This window comes from Anguilla anguilla, chromosome 1 (assembly GCF_013347855.1).
Source record: "Anguilla anguilla isolate fAngAng1 chromosome 1, fAngAng1.pri, whole genome shotgun sequence".
Classification (NCBI taxonomy): domain Eukaryota; kingdom Metazoa; phylum Chordata; class Actinopteri; order Anguilliformes; family Anguillidae; genus Anguilla; species Anguilla anguilla.
Genome location: NC_049201.1, coordinates 24,009,240 through 24,032,474, shown reverse-complemented (window position 1 = coordinate 24,032,474; position 23,235 = coordinate 24,009,240). Strand labels below are relative to the sequence as shown.

General features: G+C 39.0%; 3 protein-coding genes across 7 annotated transcripts in view; all 3 read right to left on the bottom strand.

Moving 5' to 3' along the window:
• The window catches only part of LOC118211926 (collagen alpha-1(XII) chain-like), a 72,509-nt gene extending 62,712 nt beyond the window's left edge, over window positions 1-9,797 (bottom strand). For 2 of the 3 annotated variants that reach the window (XM_035389517.1, XM_035389524.1), the window contains exons 1-5: window positions 9,575-9,797; window positions 8,310-8,414; window positions 2,663-2,779; window positions 1,924-2,067; window positions 778-834 (exon numbers count right to left, since the gene is read on the bottom strand). In XM_035389517.1, coding sequence (XP_035245408.1) covers window positions 778-834; window positions 1,924-2,067; window positions 2,663-2,779; window positions 8,310-8,379 — 388 coding nt within the window. In that variant the 5' untranslated portion in view covers window positions 8,380-8,414; window positions 9,575-9,797. The remainder of the gene's footprint in view (window positions 1-777; window positions 835-1,923; window positions 2,068-2,662; window positions 2,780-8,309; window positions 8,415-9,574) is intronic. The other variant, XM_035389530.1, reaches the window with a different exon arrangement.
• Window positions 9,798-12,661: 2,864 nt separating this feature from the next.
• LOC118219725 (cytochrome c oxidase subunit 7A2, mitochondrial-like) lies at window positions 12,662-16,148 on the bottom strand. The gene is made up of 4 exons (XM_035403066.1): window positions 15,996-16,148; window positions 15,385-15,474; window positions 14,148-14,232; window positions 12,662-12,903 (listed from the first exon to the last, which is right to left on the bottom strand). Exons 1-4 carry the CDS (start codon window positions 16,011-16,013, stop codon window positions 12,845-12,847), a joined length of 252 nt encoding a protein of 83 aa, XP_035258957.1. The 5' UTR covers window positions 16,014-16,148; the 3' UTR covers window positions 12,662-12,844.
• Window positions 16,149-16,962: 814 nt separating this feature from the next.
• Window positions 16,963-23,163, bottom strand: pacc1 (proton activated chloride channel 1). Of its 3 annotated transcripts, none has more exons than XM_035378998.1 (8): window positions 22,881-23,163; window positions 21,592-21,682; window positions 21,089-21,304; window positions 20,579-20,733; window positions 20,064-20,206; window positions 19,643-19,784; window positions 19,230-19,337; window positions 16,963-18,636 (listed from the first exon to the last, which is right to left on the bottom strand). In XM_035378998.1, the coding sequence occupies exons 1-8, from the start codon at window positions 22,881-22,883 to the stop codon at window positions 18,475-18,477; spliced, it is 1,020 nt and encodes a 339-aa protein (XP_035234889.1). In that variant the 5' UTR covers window positions 22,884-23,163; the 3' UTR covers window positions 16,963-18,474. The 3 variants fall into 3 exon arrangements, with proteins under 3 accessions (XP_035234889.1, XP_035234878.1, XP_035234898.1); XM_035378987.1 differs by having other exon boundaries at window positions 22,525-22,930; XM_035379007.1 differs by having other exon boundaries at window positions 19,230-19,262; window positions 22,525-22,930.
• Window positions 23,164-23,235: the final 72 nt, after the last annotated feature.

The following is a 23,235-nucleotide window of genomic DNA, read 5'->3' as shown; positions in this document are numbered from 1 at the left end:
CTTGGTTGCAAGCTTGAATAAAAAAGGGCCAGTTGCTATGTTAAATATTCAGGTGGGATCCAGAGCCAAACAAAACAAGGTGTGTTAAAATTTTGCTTTTTGTCCTTTTTTTTGTCTGCAACAGCACTATGGAAAAGGCAGCACTGCCTCAAGTAATGGTTCAAACAGAAAGCAAATTCCAGAGAAGCTGACAAGAAAAAGACATCTTAATTAGTGTGTTGCTTCGGGCATTTTGAGGCCAAATTAAAACTTAAATGAAAAGGTAGGTGAGGGATGGTCAAAGATTCCTCATGCAGCCTTTCCTAACGATGGTAAATGGTGTAACTGCTCTCCTTTCCTAAGTATGGTAAATGGTGTAACTGCTCTTTTTGAAATTAAATATGATCTTTTAGCATCTTTCTTTCCACAGCTAGGTATTTAATGCCTGGATTTTGTTCACGATGTCCCTGGTGTGGCTGTTTAAGTAGTGAATTCAGACAGCCCCCTCTGTCAGCCGAGCAAAAGGAGCCTCATTCTTTATATGGTGCGCGACTGGGTCCTCTCAAAGCTCTGACACGCAGGCTTTTTCCAGTTACGCACAAATATGTACATTTCCAGCAAATTTTTAAGCCCCAAACTTGCTATGAAAGCTGGAACGGCTTAGTCAAACCAGTACAGAATAACCCACAAGTTTTTCCATAAAAAAAATGCAAATGCATGGATTTAAATGGAAAAAAGGGGGAGGCTTGCAATCTTTTCAAAAGCAGACTATATAAAAGCAGCGGTAAATGTACTTACTGATTGCATCAGTAACCTGTGGCTTCCTCTGAGTTCCAACAGAGTCACTGGCTTGAACTGAAACACAGTCAACACAAACAGTTTTACATTATCATTAAAACAATGCAGGGTGTAACACATGTAAAGTAATTACAAGGTTTAGACAAAGTAAGTAACAGAGAGAACACTGTTGCTTCTGACTGTGAATTTAACAGTTACAAGGGCAACATTTCTCCAAACATCTGTGAGGTTAAAACATTCTCATAGTGATTGCAAAATATAGCATCACATTTGGGAGCAATAGCAGCGTGCATGTTGCTTGGCATTTCAGTACGTACCACTGATCGAATATTATTTGTTGATTCTTTACAGTGAGCAGAGAGAAAACTCACATATGACTATAAATGACTATGTCTTAAACAAAGTCACCCCTCAGTCTGAACCTCAATTCCCATTATCTAAGCATACTGTAAACACAAATGCAGCAATATATCTATTGTCACATCAGGCATCTTGCTGTTATCTCCAAATACCGTCTGATCCCAGTGGTGCTGAGGTTCAGGCTTTAGAGTAAAGCCAAGCAATGAATACCGTACGTCCTCAGGTCCATGCCCAGCTATTCCTTACAGCCTTGTAACATTGCTCACTTAGCCAACACTCCACTCTTCCAAAGTGATATACATAGCTCATATATCTTTCCATTGATGTGGTTGGATATGCACTGAGAAGATTCAGATTTGAGATCCTTGCATGTGAGGCAGTGCCCTCACCAAACTGAGATTCAAACGTGAAGCCAAGCATGCTACCAGGTTCGAACTGAACTCAATCTCAATCAATTAAAAAAAAAAAAACTATGTAATTTTACAATGTGGTTTTAAACAGGTTTTAAATGCAACATGGTTGAGTTTATCCATATCAACACTGAGAGGAATGCTGTGCATCAAAACACAGCGAAATTAAATGCTTGTGCCATATGTTTTCATATAAATTAACTTTCCTTTGATTTCTTGGCAGTCATTTACAATCATATTACATTACCTGTGTTATGTCACACCTGAATCATTTCATTTTAATGCAAACATATTGATATATATTGATACAATATATATCAAATGTATTGATTTGCTTACAAGCATATCAGGGAGCAGGTGTATAATAACCGCTTACTTGTGATCTGGCCAAAGATGGGGATGCTCTCCTCTGGTCCATTATAGGAGACAATGGTCACCACATAGTCTATGTCCGGTGTCAGCTCTGAGATAGACGTCTTTGTGGCAGTGGCTGCTAGGCTCAGCTCTTTCGCAGGTTCATCTGAATCACAGAAGCATAAGCAGAGGCTTATTCAGATGATCGAGGGCAAGCAAACACACAGTACCCAGCACACTGTATCTACAATACAAGCGTAATGTGTTCCAGTACATGCGTTTATGCTCTGTGAAATCCTAACTCAGCTTTGGAAAGTTTTCACATTGCATTCTAAACACACTGTGCCCAGCACTAGCTGCACCTACAGTACAAGCATAATGTGTTCCAGGGCGTGAGTTCATGTTCTGTGAAATCTTAACCCAACTTTGGAAAGTTTTCACATTGACAACTAAATGGATATTTACAGCCTAAAATTACAGCGATTATTTTAAAAACAAAAGGCAAAAACTGAGTTTTTGTCAATTTTTTTCCAGAAGAAAAAGGTCCTGGAAATGCACCATTTGGTTTCAGTGTTATCTTTAGAGAGTTAAAGTGGTTACATGCGGTTTGTCTGAGCACACAGTAGAGTTTGTTTTAGCAGAAGTTAAACTATTTAGACTACTTCCTGGTTGTTAATGAGGATAACACACATGCTGACCTTCTGTAAGCTGTAGTGGACAAAGCAGAGATCAAACTAGGCATAGAGCCAGGGAGTGTTTACCTGTGTCTGACACAACTTGTATTCTGTAACCCTGTATCCGTGTTGATGGCTGTGTCCATGACATTTGTACTGTGTTCTCATTTAGAATTTCAAATTTCAAGTCTGAGGGTGGTTCAACTGCAAATGAGAAAATATTATATATCAGCTCCAAAACAAGCATAAAAATGTAAGCACAAATGCAAGGACAAAATTCATAAGCAAAGCATGGCACTTTTTAGCATACAAGGTGCTTCCCAACGACAAACACTTCAGGTCAGAAGTTCATACGTTCGTTGTTGGGCAAATGCATCACAGTGACGACAATATGACAACATAACACAGTGGACGTGAGAAGCCATTTTGGAGCAAAATGACGTCTGTTTGAGTTGCGTGACCACGCATCCAAGGTACGCAGCTCAAATCAAAAACACCGATCGCACGACGACTCCACACACAAAAATAAATAAAAACCTGTACAGGCACAGACACTGAGTAGACGATCTCACACATGCTGAGTGCAGTCAATGCAAGGCATGCCCAACCAGCCCTGGCAGGTGGCTCACGTGATGGGAGATGAACCAAAACAATACACAACATTTTCATTCCCGAGTTATTGATTATACAATGGAAATCAAAGGAAGCCAGATCTTTGAAAATAAATCCAGGTAACCATATGTCATATATACTTGAGTATATATATACATATTTATATTTTGACCGCCCCACAGTGTCGATGGCACACAGAAATCCATTGCAAACCTCTTAAAAGAGTACACAATTCATCGCGGGAGGATTGTGTACATTCTTTTCATTCTCAACAGTTGTGCAGTCATGGGGCTTGTGAGAAACAGCTCACGCAAGCTGAAAATACAGACACCATATGCATTAAAATAAATAAACCAATCAAAACGACATGAACCGTGGGTGAGGTGATGACGATGAAGCACATTGTGCACATCGGGCTGGATATCACAGTTCCATGCACATGTAGATGAGACGTTACTCGAGCCAACTAGGTGAATTGAACTAAATTTTTAAAAGGAGTCTCTATGCACAAGGAACGTGCATAGAGATTTCCAACATATTTTAAAATGATATTCTTCAGTGGGGGAGGGGGGCAGGATGGGAGGAGGTGGGGGAGGGTGTGTTTGTCAATTAAGCAAAATACTTGTTTCCAAAACAAGTACAGGTACATAAAAGTAAAACAGACACTATTAGAAGGGGAATATACTATATACATAAAAAGTATATAAAAATCTTTTAATATAGGAGCAGATTTTTGGTAGAAATACCATTGGCATTCATACCAAGATGGGAATTGCAGTCTAAAGGCAATATCCAATTGTGTAAAAGCGCTGTGATAACTGAACCTACAGTATATATCAAGGGCAATGAAATAAAACAAGTACCTGGGTGTTGAATGTGAGGGACAATGAGCCTGAGACTAGCAGGTTTGTTTGTCTTCATGGCGACTGTGTTGGCACTTACTGTATATTAGTGGAATCGGTTCACACAGTGAGGGTGTATTGAGTGATACAGGTGAATGTTTACTCAATAGGCCACATGGATAGGTTGATGCAGGCATTAAAGGAGGAGCATGCTGTTCACCAGGGAGGTTGCGGGGCGATTGGAGGGACAGGAATATCATTCTAAAATACTGTTGTCAAGCCACAGCTTAGGACAATTTGAATGCACAGGCAGACGACATATGACCCAAATGAAAAGCTTGACTGGGACGTGTAGAGGTGGGAGCTCACCAACCTGACGGGTCAACTCAGGGGGGGTCGTTGTGTGCCTGCCTCCGTTTGGTCCTGTCTTGTACCCCTTGCCCACACTCCTGCCATAGGGGGGCCGAGTCTTCACTCGCTCACTCACGCACAGTGTCAATTCGGTTTCAATTTTGTCTGACACCAGGCTTTTAAATAACAAGCCTCATATAAAAACCAGAATGTTCAGACTCGATCAGCCAAAATTCCAGGAATGTTCGTTGTTGACAAACAAATGGTTAGTTCCTTCTTCTGACAAGTCATGATCAACTGCATCTGGGGCACTAACGATGATTCAAACGAACTAAGCTATTACCTATTTTTTCAATTATTTTGCTTAACAACACCTTGATACATTATTTTAACTTATTATTTACCCATTGATGGGGTAAAATGAACAAGTCAGCCTATTTAGTTGTTGGTCTTTGAAGTGAAAATATAAGACCAGCCAAAAAAAAAAAAAAGTTTGTATTCTGTATTAGCTAGCCGGCTACGTCACTTCCTTCAGCGCCTCACAGAGCCACGACCATGGGACGCGGTTCACGTTTCCCCCGAGGCCTGCGCCTGCCGTGCATCAGTAACCATTTCCATCCGACGCCAGGGAGGCAGACCTTTGGCTCCCAGGTTTTGCCGTGCCCAGGGGAAGGAGGTCTTGAGGCTCCCGGGGAAGCACAGCCGATGACAAAGTAATTCCGCAACACGTGCTGACATTAAACATGGCCGCGTATTAACTTTCCATATGGAGCGCAACTCAACGCTTTTTCCGAATACCCGCAGAAGCTGAGAAAGACTCTTTGTCCCAGTGCTCGGTTAAAAAAAATGAGAGAAAAGAATCTAATTTGTTATACTCGTATTACATTGTTCCATTCTATCGCAATATATGGGGAGAGACTGGATACCTGGAAATCTCTCAAAGGAGAGAAACTGCTAGTTTCTGGCGTATTTCAGATTTTACAGTATATGTATGTAACCACAGTGTTAATACATTTCGTATTTTCTTTTTTATGAAACAATAATGCATACCTATTTGTAAATCAAAAAGTCCCTAACGTGTTTTATATTCAGGAAAGTCATTCAAAAATCTTGAGGAACATTCAGTCTATATAGTACAACTGTCTGATATATTATGAACTGAGGTACTTGAGAGGAAATGTTAGATGCATGAGGTAAGAATTGGTTATATTTAAAGATTTAGCATGACCATATGAAACTGTAATGAGCCTTTTTTGTTCACACTTAAACCCTTTCATTCAGCTTTATTTTTAACTTAAATTTGCTTATCTGAAATATGCATAATCAAAACAATGATCAACATGTGGAACTCGATATATTATCTCTTAAATTCTCTTTGGCAGACTCAATGTGCTAAAAGATTGCTTGACAATGAGTAATTGATAGAGTTAATGGATCAGAAATAAAACTACAAAGATGAAATGAGCAAGAGAATTGGTAACATTAATCATAAGATATTAATCAACAGGGCATTTGTGTTCCAAATGTGCTGATGATTAATTGTGTTGAACTCAACTCTTTGTTGGACTGCACATATTGACTATGTACATAGCAAAATGTAACAACTGCACTTTTTTATAGACTAAGATCCTCTGCAGCAAGCAGGCAAGTTTTGACACCGTTTTACTGCCCCATAATATTGAGTATACAGAATTATGGAGTCACTGCCTCGTACAATAGACTCTCAGAATAACACTAAGCAAAGCTACTCAGACTTTGTAAAGTCTGCTCTAGGAATGTGGGGAGCTGTTATGACAGATAAAAGATACTGTCCCACAGTACAAACATGTGAGATTCAAGAATAATTTAATCCCAGAATCAATTTGAAAGCTCAGTGCATGAGGTCCAACATGCAATTAAAATTTTATGTTGAGGGGTGTGATCGACAATAAAGTATTATTGCATTGTATTGCATTGAAAATTTGTATGTTGTTGATTTTTTCTTTTTTTTTACAGACATGGTCTATTGCACCTTTTGAGTAGTATAGAATTGCTCCTAAAACAAGTTCTTTATATCTATTCCTTACTCCTAAATAAATATTTCTAGAATATCTATGTTTTCTACTTCTTACAATGTACGTACATATTGTTTTGAATTATAATACAGAGAGAAATTGTCACTGATATCACATTGTAGGGTAAAGAAGTTGGAGTTTGAGAATAGAGAGCTGCATGAGGGGCTTCGCCCACCACTGGTGTGGACTCATCATCGCCCCCCCTTGGTAAACCCTTTCCTAACATCTTCGCTCCCAACAGGCACACACAGTAGGCGATTTGTGGTGGAACTGTGGCAAGCTTAGTCACCTCCCCTGTGTAGACCAGCAAAGGAACAGCATTGTCAACTCCTCAAATGACAGTTGCCATGGTAACAGGTGTCAACATTGTGTTATGACTAGCTTCATTAAAATCAAATGCCAACAATGGTTTGATCAGGGTATTTCACTTAAGATAACATACATAATGCACTTTCTCTTCTGTTCCTAGTCATTACAAGGTTGATGCTGTAGCGTATAGGACTAGAGAATCAGTGACGTAACCCTAACACAATGAAACTTTTTTTGTGAGCAGCAGAACGAGCAGAAAAGGCTTCAATCAGCAGAAAAGGCTTCAGCTCGAGATTGATTTAATTGGCATTTTGCCATATTTCACCTCAGTCCCATTGGAAAGTAATTGTAGCTTATCTTGTGGAAATGTGCAAAGCCCACAATGCCTCTACCAGCTATGTTTATACAATTAACACGTTTAAAGCTGCCTTCAATGAAGGAAACAAAGCATTTTAGATGCATTCCAATTGCGAGCACTGGGAATATACAGCAGCTAGGCTATATGAACCCAATCCCGCAGATCACTTCAAAGACTTTGTCCGTCTACATTTTTCCAGCCGTGCCCTATAGCGAGGCACATGTGTTAGCAGGTTTTAGTTTTCAGCCTTACACTTAACCATCTGATCTTATGAACTCTTACTTACTGCATTACAGCTATTAGTCATGGAAAGAGAGCTAGAAAAAAATAACATATTTCACTGACTACCAAATTAAAGCCTGCCAAATACCAGATAAATTTTGCCAGAATAACCGATTTTCATACAGTATTACCTGCAAAACAGGATCCCTTTAAGAGGAATTGATGTCCCACCCTGAAAGCATCTGCTTGCATCATTAATCCCACATTTGCACATGAAAAAAGACTTTCTTCAGGACTTACTTCAAAACCAACCAACCGCTGTAACAAGTTCAATCAGGTGAACATGAATTGTTTTTTGTTTTTTTTTAACATGTGCTCTGAAATGGCTTTGATATACATCTATATATATATATATATATATATATATATATATACATTTACATTAATATTTTTGGTTTTCAACAAGCATTTTGGAATAAAGCATTCATTCAGAATTCTGGATTTTTTTAAAAACATAATTGAAATACACATATATTTTATTAAAATAAAGGTATAAACATTACAATCATAAATTCACACTATATTAGTTCTCTTCATCATTTAATTGTGAAAACATCGAAAACACACAGGCTATACAAGTTTGCTCTATATTAAACTAAAAGTAAAAGTAAAATGAATGAAACGACGATTAAAAATAGACAGGAAAAAGTGGGGTGTGTGTCAGGGGGGTGGGTGGTACAGAATTCAATCAAAACGTAATGGCTCTTTAAGTCTGAGGAACTGAAAAGTTATAGACTTGCTTAAATGTTACATTGAGCGTTTGAAAGGGTGGCTAAATTAATTAGCCCTAATTAAATAACACTGGAGACATTAATTGGGGGAGGGACACATAGATGAAAGACAGAGGTAGAGAGAGAGAAAGAGAGAGAGAGAGAGATAATTTCGTTAATGGTAAGGTATAGGAGAAGCCGAAGAGCGAGCGTTACCTTGAGCCTCAACTGAGGAAACGAGGACTGCCAGGAAGGCAGCTGCTGCCAGAGACAGCCTGATCTTCATCCTTAGCTTTAGTTTTTCAGTACAACATGAATGATCTACCAAAAAAAAAAACCGACAAACAACAGTCACGGTCACGAATATTTAAATGCAAACTGGAAAAGGTGGAAAAGGTGAAGGGGGGGATGTGCAAGTCAGACCGCAATTGCCATCTGTGAGTAAACTTGCAAGTGTGGTTTTTTTTTTTACAAAGAGAAAGTTCAGGAGTGACTACTAATAGCTCCCCAGACTGGAATGAGATTCGCCAAATGATTTATGCGACCGATTGTCCCTTTATAAAACTATGTGGCTACGTTAAGTAGGAATAGCATTAGGTAATTTTGTATACAATTTGTTCATTGTCAAATGCACTTCCAATTGTCTACATACGTACCTATTTTACTTTGTTCATACGATCGGCTTCTGTTTTAAAATCTTAAAATATTGACCAAGCACAAAAAATTCAGAGGTAAGGTAGCCTACATTTGGAAGAGCCTTGCGGTTTGTAGCCTACGGTTTAAGCCTACATTTGGAAGAGCCTTGCTGTTTGTACGGTTTAAGCGCGCCTCCTACAGTTAGGTTTAACGAATCCCCCTCGAAAAAGGAATTCCATGTGCAAAGTGCCGTTTTATTATCAAGGGGGAATGAAAGGCATAGAATACAGTTTGTTCGTATAAACTACGACTGGTTCAAAAAGAGTGGTTTGTCTTGAATTCAAATGATTTTACGGCACAAAAGATGAGTGTCTTACACTTTCCATGTGACGCGAGTCTAAAGTTTGTACACATATGCGCAAGAAATAGTAGGCTAACCCGTTTCAACACCATAACTGTATACATAATAATAATACTAATAATACTAATAATAATAATAATAATTACATACTTATGATGTTTCTCAAAATGTACTGAATATTAATTTTATAAATTAAGTCACTGTAACATTGTGAAGAGCTTTCACCTGACTGCCTTCTTTCCCTGAAAATACAAATGTCCAATATATTCACAGGTTAAAAACGTGTGTGAAGGACTCGTTTCTACTTAAAAATGTTCCCAGTAAATAGCCAGTCGATCCGCCGACCTGCAGAAATTAAAACAGTTTCACCTGCAACGGTTTTGCGAGGGATATTAAGAGTAATTCACGGTCCCTCAGTAAAGTTGGAAGTGATAGACTAACTAGAAATAATTCTCAATAAGATCACATTTAAAAGAAAGCTAACCTTGGAAAAGGTGTTAAATAAAAAGATGGAAATTCAAGCCTCCTCTTCTGAAATTCTCCCCCAGAAACCGGTACACGAGCTCCGGCTGTGGATGTCCCAGAAAGAAATCTTCTTTCCAAGTGGGAAAGACTCTCCACAGTCTGACACTTAATAGGGGGCTGTTCCCAACTCTCCTTTTACTATCGTAAGCTCTTACGAAACGCTGCATGCGAGCAACCCTGGTTTCCACGGTTTGATGTGTTCAACATCCCAGAAAGCGGGATACACTTTTGTAAACGTGTGCATACTTTGCTGCATTCCTTTGGCATGATGGCCATTATGACGCTTAGTTCCACAGGTCTTCCGCGATAGCCATGTGTCCCTTGAAGCCAAGAATAAGCTTATGTTAGTGCTGGCAAGAGTTGAGCAGAGCTGAACAATGGAAAATGTTAAAAAATCAAACACTTTTTCTCTTGAACATGTTTAAAGAGGCAGCAGTTATATATATATATATATATATATATATATATATATATATATATATATAGGCTATTGGTTTAAGTCTATAGAGGTATTCAAAGCTATTTTCTGTGCGATCTAAGTTTGAAGTCATCAGGAACCATTTTTCAATTTAATGGCCCTAATTTTTCAATAAATCAATTAGTCAATACAAAAATACATCCGAATATCCAGTCTAACAGAGAAGTAAATGTAGTATATAATGTAGCCTCACGCCGAAGTAGTTAGACATATAGCCTACTTTATACAACTATAGCATGCCTTTACAGAATGTGTTTCCAAAATAAGTCTTGCACATTTTAAATCTCAGCACAAAAATGTAAAATCGTTTTTCCATTAATACGCTCATTAATAATGTTCTTATTTAAAAATCGAATTAATTCTGGATTTTGTTGATCTACTGCCTTCCATTTCTTGACCTCAAAGAGCTTCACAGCAGAGGCTGTGGGTAACTTATCACTAAAAGTATGCGGTGTCTGCCAAACTCCTCAAAAATCAAAAGTTGTTATCAGTTGCTCAGGTGGTGGCGGTGGAAATAAGTGGCATGAGATTGATAATGTCCGCAGTGAGTTAGGGCCTCGATTTAACATCATTAATAAAGGATCAGATTTATTGTTCAGTGTCCCCATCACTGCAGTCGGGAACAGGTTTTCGGCTCTTTTCATGGGCACCCCCTACTGGCTCACCAATACCATACTACAGCAGCAAAAGGGAATGCATATAACAGCTGGAAAAAATGCCCCTGAACGTTTCCACTTCGGAAGCAGTTATGACAGGTTGCAGATAATGAAAAAATAATGTTATTTTCAGGCCTTCAAAAGGAAAACTGGAATATTTCAGACACAGATTACCTGTGGTATTACACAATCAATATCTCCTGAAAAAACATTTTAATGAAAAATAAATACGTAAATAAATAAGTAAATAAATAAGTAAATAAATAAATAAAAAAGACAACTGAAAAAGATGATATGCTTGGTGAAATAAATTCATTTTTTCCGTTCACATTAAATATAATCAAACATTGACATCTAAAGACCATGCACCTTACTTTGAGGACAAGTTCTTGCAAATGACGAGAATTGCAAGATTGAGTCTTCGGGCCAGCTTCAAGAGTCTATTAAAACAAATTGATTTCCTTGGAAACACTGTCCTCTAGTGCCTGAACAATACAGTTCAGTGGCTGAGGAATTCCAGGATGTCTTTAGAAAAACATCCCCCTCTGGTGTCTGGGGAGGAGATATTATACGTAAGGTCTGTTGGACGACTCTCAGGTGTAAACTCGTCATAACTATGTAACTTACATGGATAGGCCGAACTTAGATCGAGTTACACTAGTTGTGATTTCTAACCTACTTTCTGTCTGTGTTGGAGTTACAATTTATTAAATTACTCAATATAACTAAATAAGTTTTGGCAATTTACAAGAAATGTGTAATATTGACTTAAAGTGATCCTTTTTGTTAAAAAAACAAGTTTTATTGTATGCGATCGTCTAAATGTAATGTATGCAGCGTTCTGCAATGAAATATAGTGAGGTTCAAAAGTCCACTACAAAGACCTGTCATTTTCATCATCAAAACTAAAATATTTTTACTCAGATCATATATCTGAGGCAATTTTTTTATTAACAAGTCAAAACATTTTGCTAATACTAACAGGAAGTCTATATTTTAACATAGAGCATTGTGTCTACAAATGGTGCTTCTGTGTTTAATAGTGCATGGTGGGTAGTTCTCTCAATTTAAAAGCATGCCACAGGGGCGATCAATAGCATGGTCATTAGTTGCCTTCATTTGTACATTTCTTCGTGTTTGGTGATTGGTAAGAGAGGCACACCGGTGGTAAAGGCAGCATGCAGCACATCTGCAGCAGGGTAAGTTATCGTGAATGCTATTTGTACCTGTACCATTGTTGCTTGCAAATGTACCAGCCCATCCCTGGGTGTCGTCTGGCACAGGTCTAGTGGAATACTGTACTGCTTATTATCGCATTCATTGAAGTCTTTGTAAACCACGTAACTGAAATTTGTCTAATTTTGCTTCAATGAGGGTGATCAAGAAAAAAAAACTAACAAAAAAACTTTGGATTATGAGTGACATTTTTTAATATTTAACCAGTCGCATGAAAGGGAGTTCAGGCACAGAAGCACCGATGGTGAATCTGATCAATTAAGTTACACAGCTTTACGTTTAGACATTCACTGAAAAAAAAAAGTTTCAGAGATTAGACCTAAAATTTTTACAAATTGTTACAGCAATATTTATTTTGAATGAACCTTAAATTCAGTTGAGATACCTAAAAATACAGGTGAAACAAACTGAAGCAAAATTATAGGTTTATCCAATTAAACATTTTTTTTTCAGTGTTTTAATACAATGAAAAGTGCCATTCAATAAAATAGAATGTTACAGTTAGGGGAAGAATTCACTTCTTGCATTATAGCACTGGAAATAGGTTTCTCCTGTTCCCCTTTCCTCACCTTTTAAATTTAAATAGTGGTTTCTCTCAGGACGGTAAGGCGGTTTTCAATTCATTGAATTCAGCCAAACACACTTACAGGAAAAAAAAAGGAATCATACAACAGGGTGTGGTAATGTAATGTTGGATTTATTATTTTCCGTTCATATACAGTACAGTCGATAAATAGTTGATCCCATTCATGTGGTTAAATTTCCAGCATGACAACAGAAATGTTCCCTGATGGTTAAGACATTCTTTACAAATTTAAGAGACCTTTCAAGACAGGGACAGAATGGAAAAAGAAAAAAATCAATTGTTCTTCTTGGGAACTGCTGCACCTATCAGCTGGTACATGACAGATCCAGTTCCTACGGAGACAAGAGAACAATATGTCAAGCATGGCTCACATGTCCACAACAAATATAGCATCATCTTAAATGCATGTACAGAGTATTATCTTGGCCAACATTTTGTGAATGCAAACAAAGGCTGAACATCTAGTCCAGCATTCTGAATGTTTATTTCCATTTAGGGTGCCTTCAAAACTGTGTGGATCAAAAGATCACCAAAAACTGAACGTTACTCTGGGTTGCATGGAACAAAGCCGAAGTTACAGCACCCCCCCACATGCACAGTTACTGCCAAGTCTGGCAATGCCTCCTCACATTTCACTCAAACCAGAGTGATGCATGGTTCATTCATGTACTTGATGCGTTTTAGGGTGCCTCGTCCCTAGGTGAGGCATACTTGTTTGCCCATAAACAGCAGGTGGCACGAGACCACATGTCCGCTAATCCTCCTGAAAGCTAAAACATACAAACGCCCCTTTTCCACTGGGTTCAGTGGGCAGGAACAATCCACAACAGGGCCTACACGATTCCTTGAGCGCGTTCGTATTTGCTTTCCGACCACACCCCAAGAACCACGATGATTAGGTAAAGTCGAAGGAAGTGACGAGGAAAAAAAGCAATGGTTATGTTTAAAACATATTGATATCTTTTTTGTTAACTTGGGTTTTGTGTTAGGCATCAAAGGCTAGATAGCCAAGAATTAACTGCTAACCAACAAAAGCAGGCTAGTTAACTCAGTGGCTGGAGTTGCTGGATTTGGAGCGAAGAGGTTGGCGACAAGCGACTGGATCAAGTGCGGGGACAGGGAAGCCTTTCAGGCTTCAGCCTCAGTGTCAACCGTCGCAATGAAAAAGGCATGCAAGTAAAAAGTTACTGTGTTCTGGAAAAAGTTCCTCGGTTCACGAAAAGGTTCCTCTGGTGGATAAGAAATTGCTGGGGCATCTAGGGTCATTCTGACAGTCTTGGTTGTCACATACTGCCACCTAGTGTCTGAATGCAGAACTGCATTGTGAGGTCACAAATTTATATACGCTGCCGATGTGCAGCCAAATCTCACGATTCTGTGCATCCACAGTGAGGTAGTACAAACGAACCTTGTGGTGGGAACTTTCAGATTTTATAACACACAACAAATTAATGGTCCTCTTTGTACAACAAACACAGCCACAAAGCATCTACGTCCTAAACAATGTGAACAGGAACATTGTCATCTTAATTTCCAGTAGTATAAAACACTTAAGGAGGGATCAGTGGTTACGCACCAAGCAGGGTGAGTCCCATTGTGAGCCTGTACAGGATAGCATCCTTGGCCCCCCCTTTCAAATGAACTGGAAGCCCATTATCCTCCTGTTGGGGAAAAAAACTACACATTACACACCAATATCTTAAGAGGGATTTGCATACTCTTACCTTCACATGAAGCTGTGACTATTAAGCCTTTTCAATGCCTTTTTGGTCATTAATATAACTTCACTAGCAGTCCCTATTGCATCACAATTACAGCTATGTATTTTTCAAGATGGATTCAGTTTCAGTTCCTCATTTCAATACCAGTTCGTTTCTCAATACCGTTCTTTTTCTGGTTCCAACAGACGAAAAACAATTTTGAACTCTATGAATTCACCTGTGAAGCCAAAATAAGACAAAGTAATGATGATTTGGTCCAAAAACACTTTTCTCCATATGGTAACTGTCTGCAATGTTTGAATGTGTCTTTTTTTTCAAGAAATATAAGTGTATCCCTGTCAGGGTCACAAGTTTGAAAACTCAAGTTTTTATCATCCTTGGGGAATGGGCTTTGCCATAGCTTTTTCTTTATAACGTTGCTCTGCGTATTCCTTCCTAGATGCGCAACCAGGCAGAATTTTCCTATTGTTTGTACAGTGTGTGTGAACGCGCGTGCACAGGTGTATGCATGTAAAGCATGCTCGCTAGAGCAATAAATGTATGCAGTGTACTTCAGCACACAACAGCAGCTCACAACAAAGCAATTATCATTTATTGGACTACGGGAAGCACACTAAACTACATAGATCACAACACTCTGGATTATGGATTAGCCCACATTATAAGTAAAGTTACTAAGTAAAGGTAGTATTTCAGTATCAGTATCAGTAGTATCAGGAAACCATAGTACAGCAATACTAAAGTAAATAAATATGCAAGACAGCAATAATTTCAGGGTATGCAATTACACAACCTCCAAACATTACTGAACACATTAACACTGCTGAACATTCTACATCATTGGGTAACTTTTAATGTTGATAATTATTCTCCAAAAACAACAAACTCATTCTCGAAGTTAGAGTTCATCCAGTTCTTGATTTACTCGTATCCTCTGTGTTGACATGATATTACACTTAATTGAGAACTATTGGTATAAAATGGTGGCCCTCACAGCAGTCTGTAGGGGGAGCATAAAATGCCGTTTGCGAGGTATACGTTACCAAGTTATTCAGCTTTATTGTGAGGTCCCATACCCACTTCCGTTCTTACCTGGAACGTCCTTTGCCACTCTGGGACCTTGTTCCCCGACTGCCGGCGCGCAGTGCTACTGATGGTCCGTCTGGAGACATGACGGAGGACCTGGAACAGGAGACAGAGACATGGTCAACCAACAGAGCATTAGCCCTAATTCAAAATCACCTTTTTCGATAAAACGCGATATATCATTTATATTTTTCTTGTTCATTTATACGGAGGCTAGTTAAAAACACGCCAAAGCAGTCTGATTAACGTGCTAGTTATTCGGTAGGAAACAACTGCAGGGAATGACGTTGACGTACTCGTCACTTTCGGCTTTCAAGCAAACCGGCATAATTAACCGCGTAAGCCTAAGATAATTGTACCTTTATTTAGATTACTTTTACATTTACGTTACACCCATATGGTTAATTGAACGAGTAAAACACTTAAACGTACATTTGTCCAGCCAAATTAACTCACTAGTCTTAGCTAATAACAGACAAGGAAGAGGCGGCACAGCGACCAAGCTAACGTTAGCTGCGTAGATAGCCACTTCGCCGGAAACCCGAAAACAAATGTAATCAAAATTATGTATTGTTGTTAAATCACACCAAACAATTCAACGTCAAAGACTGGCTTACCATTAGATGTCTGAACATCTTGAGCTATGTACGCGTAATTCTTAATCGTAGGAGTGTGATCAGTAAACTGGGTCATACAAGGACATTAGCATCTCTAAGTGCGCGTGCGTGAATGAATGAAAACTGCCGGAAATCGTGGCTTCCCAACGTACAAAACCATATCAGTTCACACTGTCAAAGATAGTGGAAGAAAAAAAATACATTCTGCAATTCAAGGAAATGCAGAAAGGTGTCCTCAAATTATAGTCAGACTGTTGTCCGTTGCCGTTGCCGATCAGACATATTGTCTTAATGAATACTCAGACAGCACGCAGGTAATATAGAAAACAATGATACTGAGAACAATAGCTTGCTAATGAGTTTTTATATTTGTTAGTATTGTAAGAAAAGGTACACGCATAACAGCTAGCTAGCAAGCTTGTACTAGCTGTCGAACAGTCATACATGATAAAACCCTGCAAAGAACTTCCCGTACACATGTAAAACCTACTACATAATAAACAAGAGTCAACATACGCATATGAACGTAGCATAACGTAAAACTTTTTTTTTTTTCATAAAATGCACCTATAACCCTAATTTTTACCAGAATGTATGTATGACCACCTTACAGTATTTATGACACGTATCAATATGGTTTACTTTGAGCAAGGTAAGTGCAAATAGCTCAATTAGGACGAGGCTGGGAGGGAAATCCAATTGTTTTCAATCCAAATGAGGATAAACTACTTGCTCTGCATTTTTATTTTGTGTGGCCAGAAAATCCACCTAGCCGGTGCTCTTTTGTTCACTCAACATCTCTGCCGAAGAGCTACCACTGGCGCTCACACAGGTGCGAAAAACAGACAGGATAATATAATTTTAATTAGTCTGTTTTTAGAATATGGTTGCCTATCTATTCCGACCAGCTGGATAATTACAACCTGCATTTTTATTGAGAAACTGAATGACACCAGGCACAGCAACAGTAGTTGTTAAATGAAAGATTTTATTGCACATTAGATCACAAAATCCTCCCCACATCTCAAGTATTTTTCAGGTGACAGTGAATGGATCCAGTTTTTCCACAAGGAAGGTAAACTGTTTATGTATTGCAGGAGTTCGTCTGCAATTAAGTCAGTAACTTTACTTTTCACATTTCACCTTTTCCCTTGGCCAAAAGGCATCAAGTATACATATCCCTTATCCCCATAAGGCAAGAGCCTTTTAAACCTGAGGAAATACAGTGAAGAACCAACAATGAGAACTTATCTCTAAGGGTCATGGGCTGACAATGCAATTTGTTGTTTCCTGTTGATCTAAAAACAATTTTATATATATTTTTTTCCACTCGAACATCATCCATACAATTGGGATGATGCTAATTACCATGTGTCCACTGAAACACAAAAAGGCAGTGGGATTCTTTCACTCTGTAATACACCAGCTAATCTGCATGAATTTGTACATTTGTTGAAGCTCTGGCAAGTTTCTTATTTAGTTCTTGATTGGCTCACAGGCTTAAGACATTTAAAAAATGCAATGCATTATGTGTGATAACCTCCAAACATTTCTGTAATTTATTACCAATTTGTGTTTCGAATGTCAAAAAATTCTTCAGCTAATATTTGCTTTACTTAAAAAGAAATGACAAGTTGCTGGATCACAAATAATTGTGTCAGGTATGGCTACAAAATCATCTGAAAGTACTAAATCTCTCTAGTTCATCTCTAACCTGCATACTATACATTTCCCTTCTCAGGAAGAACATCACATGCAATGCAAAAGATGAAAGAGAATGAAACGGCAAACAGACTCACAGGCAGAATACACCCTTTTTCAAACACGTAACAATTCATGCTGTGTGTACAGCAATTTTACATAACTTGTTATACTTTTGTAGTCCACTGAAATGTAAATGACTGTTCAGTCTTTGGTGAAACACAGCTTCAGTTAAAAAAAAAAAACTGTTGGAAAAGAAAAGTTGAAAAATGCTCATCTGGAACAATTTGGTGCTGCAACAACTAAAAGATCAGCCATACGGCTGTAGTACATTTTTTATGGAAATATGAAAATATCACTTAGGTTATCCCTCTGCTGTTATGGTAGATTCGTTTTTGTCTTGTTTTCTACTGTGTAATGGGGAAGCCCAAAATAATTATCTATGCTAAAAAGACTTAAATTGTCAGTGTTCAAAACCATCCTGATAATTCCAAATCAGTAAAAACTGAAAGATGGTTTAAAAAAAAAAAAAAAAAAAAAAAAAAATGTAGAAACATCGGACATAAAAATAAAGATGCTTTTTATATTTTTTGTATGCTGGCATGCAACCTTGAAATGAAAAAATATATTAACTTCAAAAAAATAAATATTTAAATGAACGCAAATATTGTAGTGTGGCAGGGAGTTTAGCTGTAAAAATGGAACACTGTGACCCACATCTTTTGCAGCTGGTTAGCTGATGGACAGTTGATGGTTGGTTGTTAAGGCGACTTGTCTCTCAGGTGATGTGGGTCAGCTCCCTCTGTCGCCGTTTTAAGTGTCTTTTCCGGATTTTGATCATCCACTTGACGCTTTGTTTGGCAAAGTCAGCTGCCTTGAAGAGAGCCAGGAAGACCCCACAGAGGATGGCAATAGTATTCCAGGGGTTTGCAGTCACAATCTGTTGGGAGAAGCATGATTTTATTTATTTTTTCCCACCAGCCTCTCATTCAAAACTTGCCTTTTATAACAAAGGCTTTACATTACATTGATTTATCAGAATCCACAGCTAGACTTCTCCCACAGCTGACTGAATCTTATCACATCACAAGCTTATCACATGGATGGAATCCACTGCTAGAGTTCTCCCAAAGCTGACTGAATCTTATCACATGGTGAGAAAAGAACATTTATCTGTAGGGCGACACACAATCTAACTAGCCCTCCTGGTTGATCGGGCACCTGTAGATTGCAGTCAAAGCTGCATATGAAAGATCTTCCTTTGACTCTGCTCTATATAAACTTATGTAGTCTGTGGTGTGTAAAGCAGCAGCTGGCAACACTAGGTGTTTCAGAGGACAACTGTGAATGTCTACAGTGTCCCAAATCAGCAGTGGGGTTCATGAATATGTTGTGGCAGTTGCAGACAATTGACCATTTCCCAATTAGGAATTGTATACACTCAGCCCCATGTTGGGTGCCAAATTTATTTTTAAAAATGAACATGCAAAAACAAATACTATGCCACAGAAGCAAATGTCAGTGTATACTCACATCTTGAACTTCCTGGATAAAAGGATCCCTCCACTGAAACACAACGAAGAAAAGCTCATTGGTTCTCTCTGTCTCTGGTCTCTTGTCATTGTACTTCACCACACCGGACTGGGAAGTAAATACAGATTGACAGAAACAATGTCAATCATCCATTAAAACAAAAAGTCATAGGCACTTGGTTCACAGTCAACTCAACCTAAAGAGTGATGTCTTCAATAGGATGTTAGAGAAAACAAACTGGACAGAGACACAGTGAATTTACAGTGAGAAGAATGAAGCAGCTGCTGTTTGTTTTTTTTTTTAACAGAAGTTCCATAATGTACGTCAGTCTGGTTAAGACTGTTTTCTTCACAGTGCCAAAGCTATGCCAATTCTTGCAAGAGTGATCTCCCACTGCACGCCCAGCACCTCACCTCCTGCCGGAACTCCACAGACTTCACTTCCTTCCCAGACGTCTTCACTAGGGACATTTTCACCCATGTACGGAACCCTCCGGAGAATGTCCACATGGAGTAGTTCCTCTCACAGTCCTGCATGAAGCTGGCTTTGTTCCTGCTATAGAGTCAGGGGTTAACAGGACAGATAGGGGACAAAAACAACAGTGTAAGTTTTACTTTAAGCAGATTAATGTACTAAGTGGAAGCTGCCTGTTGGTAGTGCATTGATTTGCTTATGCTGGGTAAACTCAAACCACTATGCATCAGAAGTATTACGCATTAAGTATTATGCATTATTGAAGAATACATGAAGCAGTTTTTTTTTTTAAGGTACACATTTATGTAAACTAAAATAATTTTGTTTTCTGTTGCCTGTCAGCATCTACAGTACAAATACCTGTTGATCAGGTCACTGAATTTGGAGAAGAGCATGTAGCTGATTGCACTGAAATCCTCCTCAGTCAAATTCTGACTCAACTGCAGGAAAATCAGCTCTCGGTTCCTGACATCTGTTGGGCCCTGGACCACCAAAGCCTTCCTCTGTGGGGGGAGAGAGGTGAAACATGTCCCAGAATGCAACGAAAAGGAAAATGTAGCTGTTTGTTCTTTCATAATATGTTCACAGTATACTCAACCCTACTAATTTTATTGAAGATTTTGTCCTTGTTAATGAACCTTCAATATGAAAGGGTGTACCCAATTTAAGTTTGGAAAAGGAAAAAGTCTTCTTTTAAACAATTTCTCTGCCATTTAAAAGTAAAATATTTAAGTGCATCATTGACATCCTAAGACCCACAAAACTGTTGTATAAATGTTGTATAATCATATCCAACATACAACAGGGAAAAATGACAAATGTGACTTAGCAAATACCTGGTGTGATTGGTAGTACAGGGCATTGTAGGCACTCACCGTAGTGTGGTTTGAGTAGGGGGCTGTGTAGGTGACCTCCTCTGTCACACAGTCCCCTATCTCTGGTTGCCCTGGTGACACCAAGGGTGGGATGTGGTCATGGTGGTGATGCATACAGCTCAACAGCTGTGCCTTCCCAAGGTACAGAGAAATGCCTATGTAAAATTTAACACATAAGAATTTGTTAAAATAGGGGCAGATGTACCGCAGGTTTTCAAACCACATCACTGGCCATTTCGAACAATATGGGATACAATAAACCCACTGAGCTAAATGTTAACCCGTGTCTCTGAACTCTGCTACTCCCTCTAAACACCTGTCAGCTGACTGAAAGGCATTAGTCATGTTACTCATTTTCCTGCACCACTGTAACATCAGTTGGCCATGACCAAACCATGGCCCTAGCCAGACACCGCACAACAAAAAATGTGATTAATGCATGTATTGCTGTTATTTGTGTATTTGTATATATTATTATTGGCATGATAAATGCCTTTACTGGCAACTCACCTGCAGGCTCAAAGTAGTCCACCTCTTTGTAGGTGACAGACATGACTGGGTGGTTGAGTTTCTGCATGAAGTCTGTGATGGTCTGATAGGCCAGGAAGGCAGCCCCAGTGGTCAACATCAGGTAGATTAACATCAGTATGGTGGAGAAAACGTTCTTCAGGCAGGCTTTGTCAAACCCCATCAGGGGGTAACTGACGACAGCATGGTCTTCCGTTTCTGAACCAAAAAAAAAAAAAACTTTCACATGACACACACAACACAGCACAAATGTAAATAGGAGTCTGAGCCTTGGCAGATCTTACTTGAAGAACGTGAGTGTAATGGGTTGAAAGATTGAATAGCGAGTGAAGATTCAGGCACAGAAAATTGTTTAGAATCACCATGTGCTGTCGACCAATGACTGTATGAAATAATCTTATAAGTTGCCACAACACAATTGGTTCACTTCAGTGAGTCACTAGTGATGGCCACATGTCAAAGCACTAATGTCAGGTGGGCAATACCTTGAAAAGCATCTTTGGATTCGTCAGGCTCCTCATCCAGTACGTCCTCCTGACACAGGTCTGGAATTTGTTCACCCGCACCATCACTAAACTGAGACAACAGACAGATGAGACCAAACAAAGTCAGACAACTATGTAGTTTTAGAGAGGAGTTTCCTAACTTCCCAACGAGCAAAAATAATGCAGTGGTTTTGTGGATAGGCCTACAGCAACAGATCTAAGCGGGCCTTTTGTTGTTAGCTAAAGCTGAATTTTAATTCAATTAAATTGTCAATACAAAATGTAGCTGAGGCTGAGCTATGAATGAATAATCCGCTTTCCCGGACAATTCACAGAACAAGAAAGTCTCAGGCTACAATGCCCCCGACACAATATACATGAATCAACCTCAATATCACACACCAGTCTAATGAACTTTCCATTCCCAAAGGCAACGAAGGCAAACGAGTGCCACCCAAAATGAAAATGTTTATATCAACTTCGAATAACCTATCTGAGAAAGCTACGCCAACTTCGAATAACCTATGCATGAGAAATATAAACGTGTCATAGCATTTTAGCATTTAACTGAGCCTAAACCAAGCAAACTGGCAAAAGCCAAGCAGAGTACATGGAATCGAGGGACATTTCACATTTGACGACCCCCCCCACCCCCCACATCAGGCTAGGTTAAGATGTGGGATCCGCACATGACCACTCAACTCGTGCTGTGACATAAGTGTAGCAACAATTTCCTAATGCCGGAAGAAAAATAACCAACTACACTTCAGCACGCTTCCGTTGAGCAAGTAGTTAGCTACCTGAGGTAGGTTCGTAAAACTGTTACAACTGAAACTAGACACCACCTTAAATATATTTGCTACATTTAAACAATAGCAAAAATAGCGTTACATGATATCGCTACTGTGGTATTTCACGAGCTCTAAAACCTACCTCTTGGTAAGACTGCGAGGTTTCCCTTCGTAGCATTCCCATACACTTAAGGTCTGCAAAAAGTTCTGAACGTTTAGAAGTTTGGTCCAGTTCACGGAAATTCGCGCTACGCCAAAATTTTGTTTTGACGAATAATAGGCTATTGCATTACCCCGAAGCCAGACGGCGATTGTTTGCCAGTTTAACGCGAATAGAGGTATAGCCGGAATTGGGTGACGTTCGAGGGTGTCACGAGAGCAGAACCTCACAGCCAACGTGAATTTTGTCCGCGAACTGACTTCTAATCACCAAACCAGCCGCTAAAAAGCTTAAGATGTCAAACTCCCAGGACAAGTGCAATTTCCAACGTAGCTTACCATGTTGCAACAAGATTTGCGCAGACTCAAGGTGTAGCAATAGCGCTGAAACTAGCATATTGCTAATGACTACATTTACATAGGAACAAGACAGACAAGTTATCTTGCTACAATCTCGAAGTCTTTGGGCAGTCGCACTGCCTGTAGGATGCTTTCCACTAGAAAAAGAGCCCCAGATTGCAATAGGCTCCAGCCGACACAAACTAAGCAGCCGTGCATTCCTTTTCACATCGTTATATAAATTCTTTTTTTTCTTTTTTCTTTTTTTTTTAACTTAGGGGCTGGTTGGACCAGCTGAGCAAATTGTCTTTATGATGTCTTCAGGAAAGCAGGAAAGAACAGTTCCACTACAAAT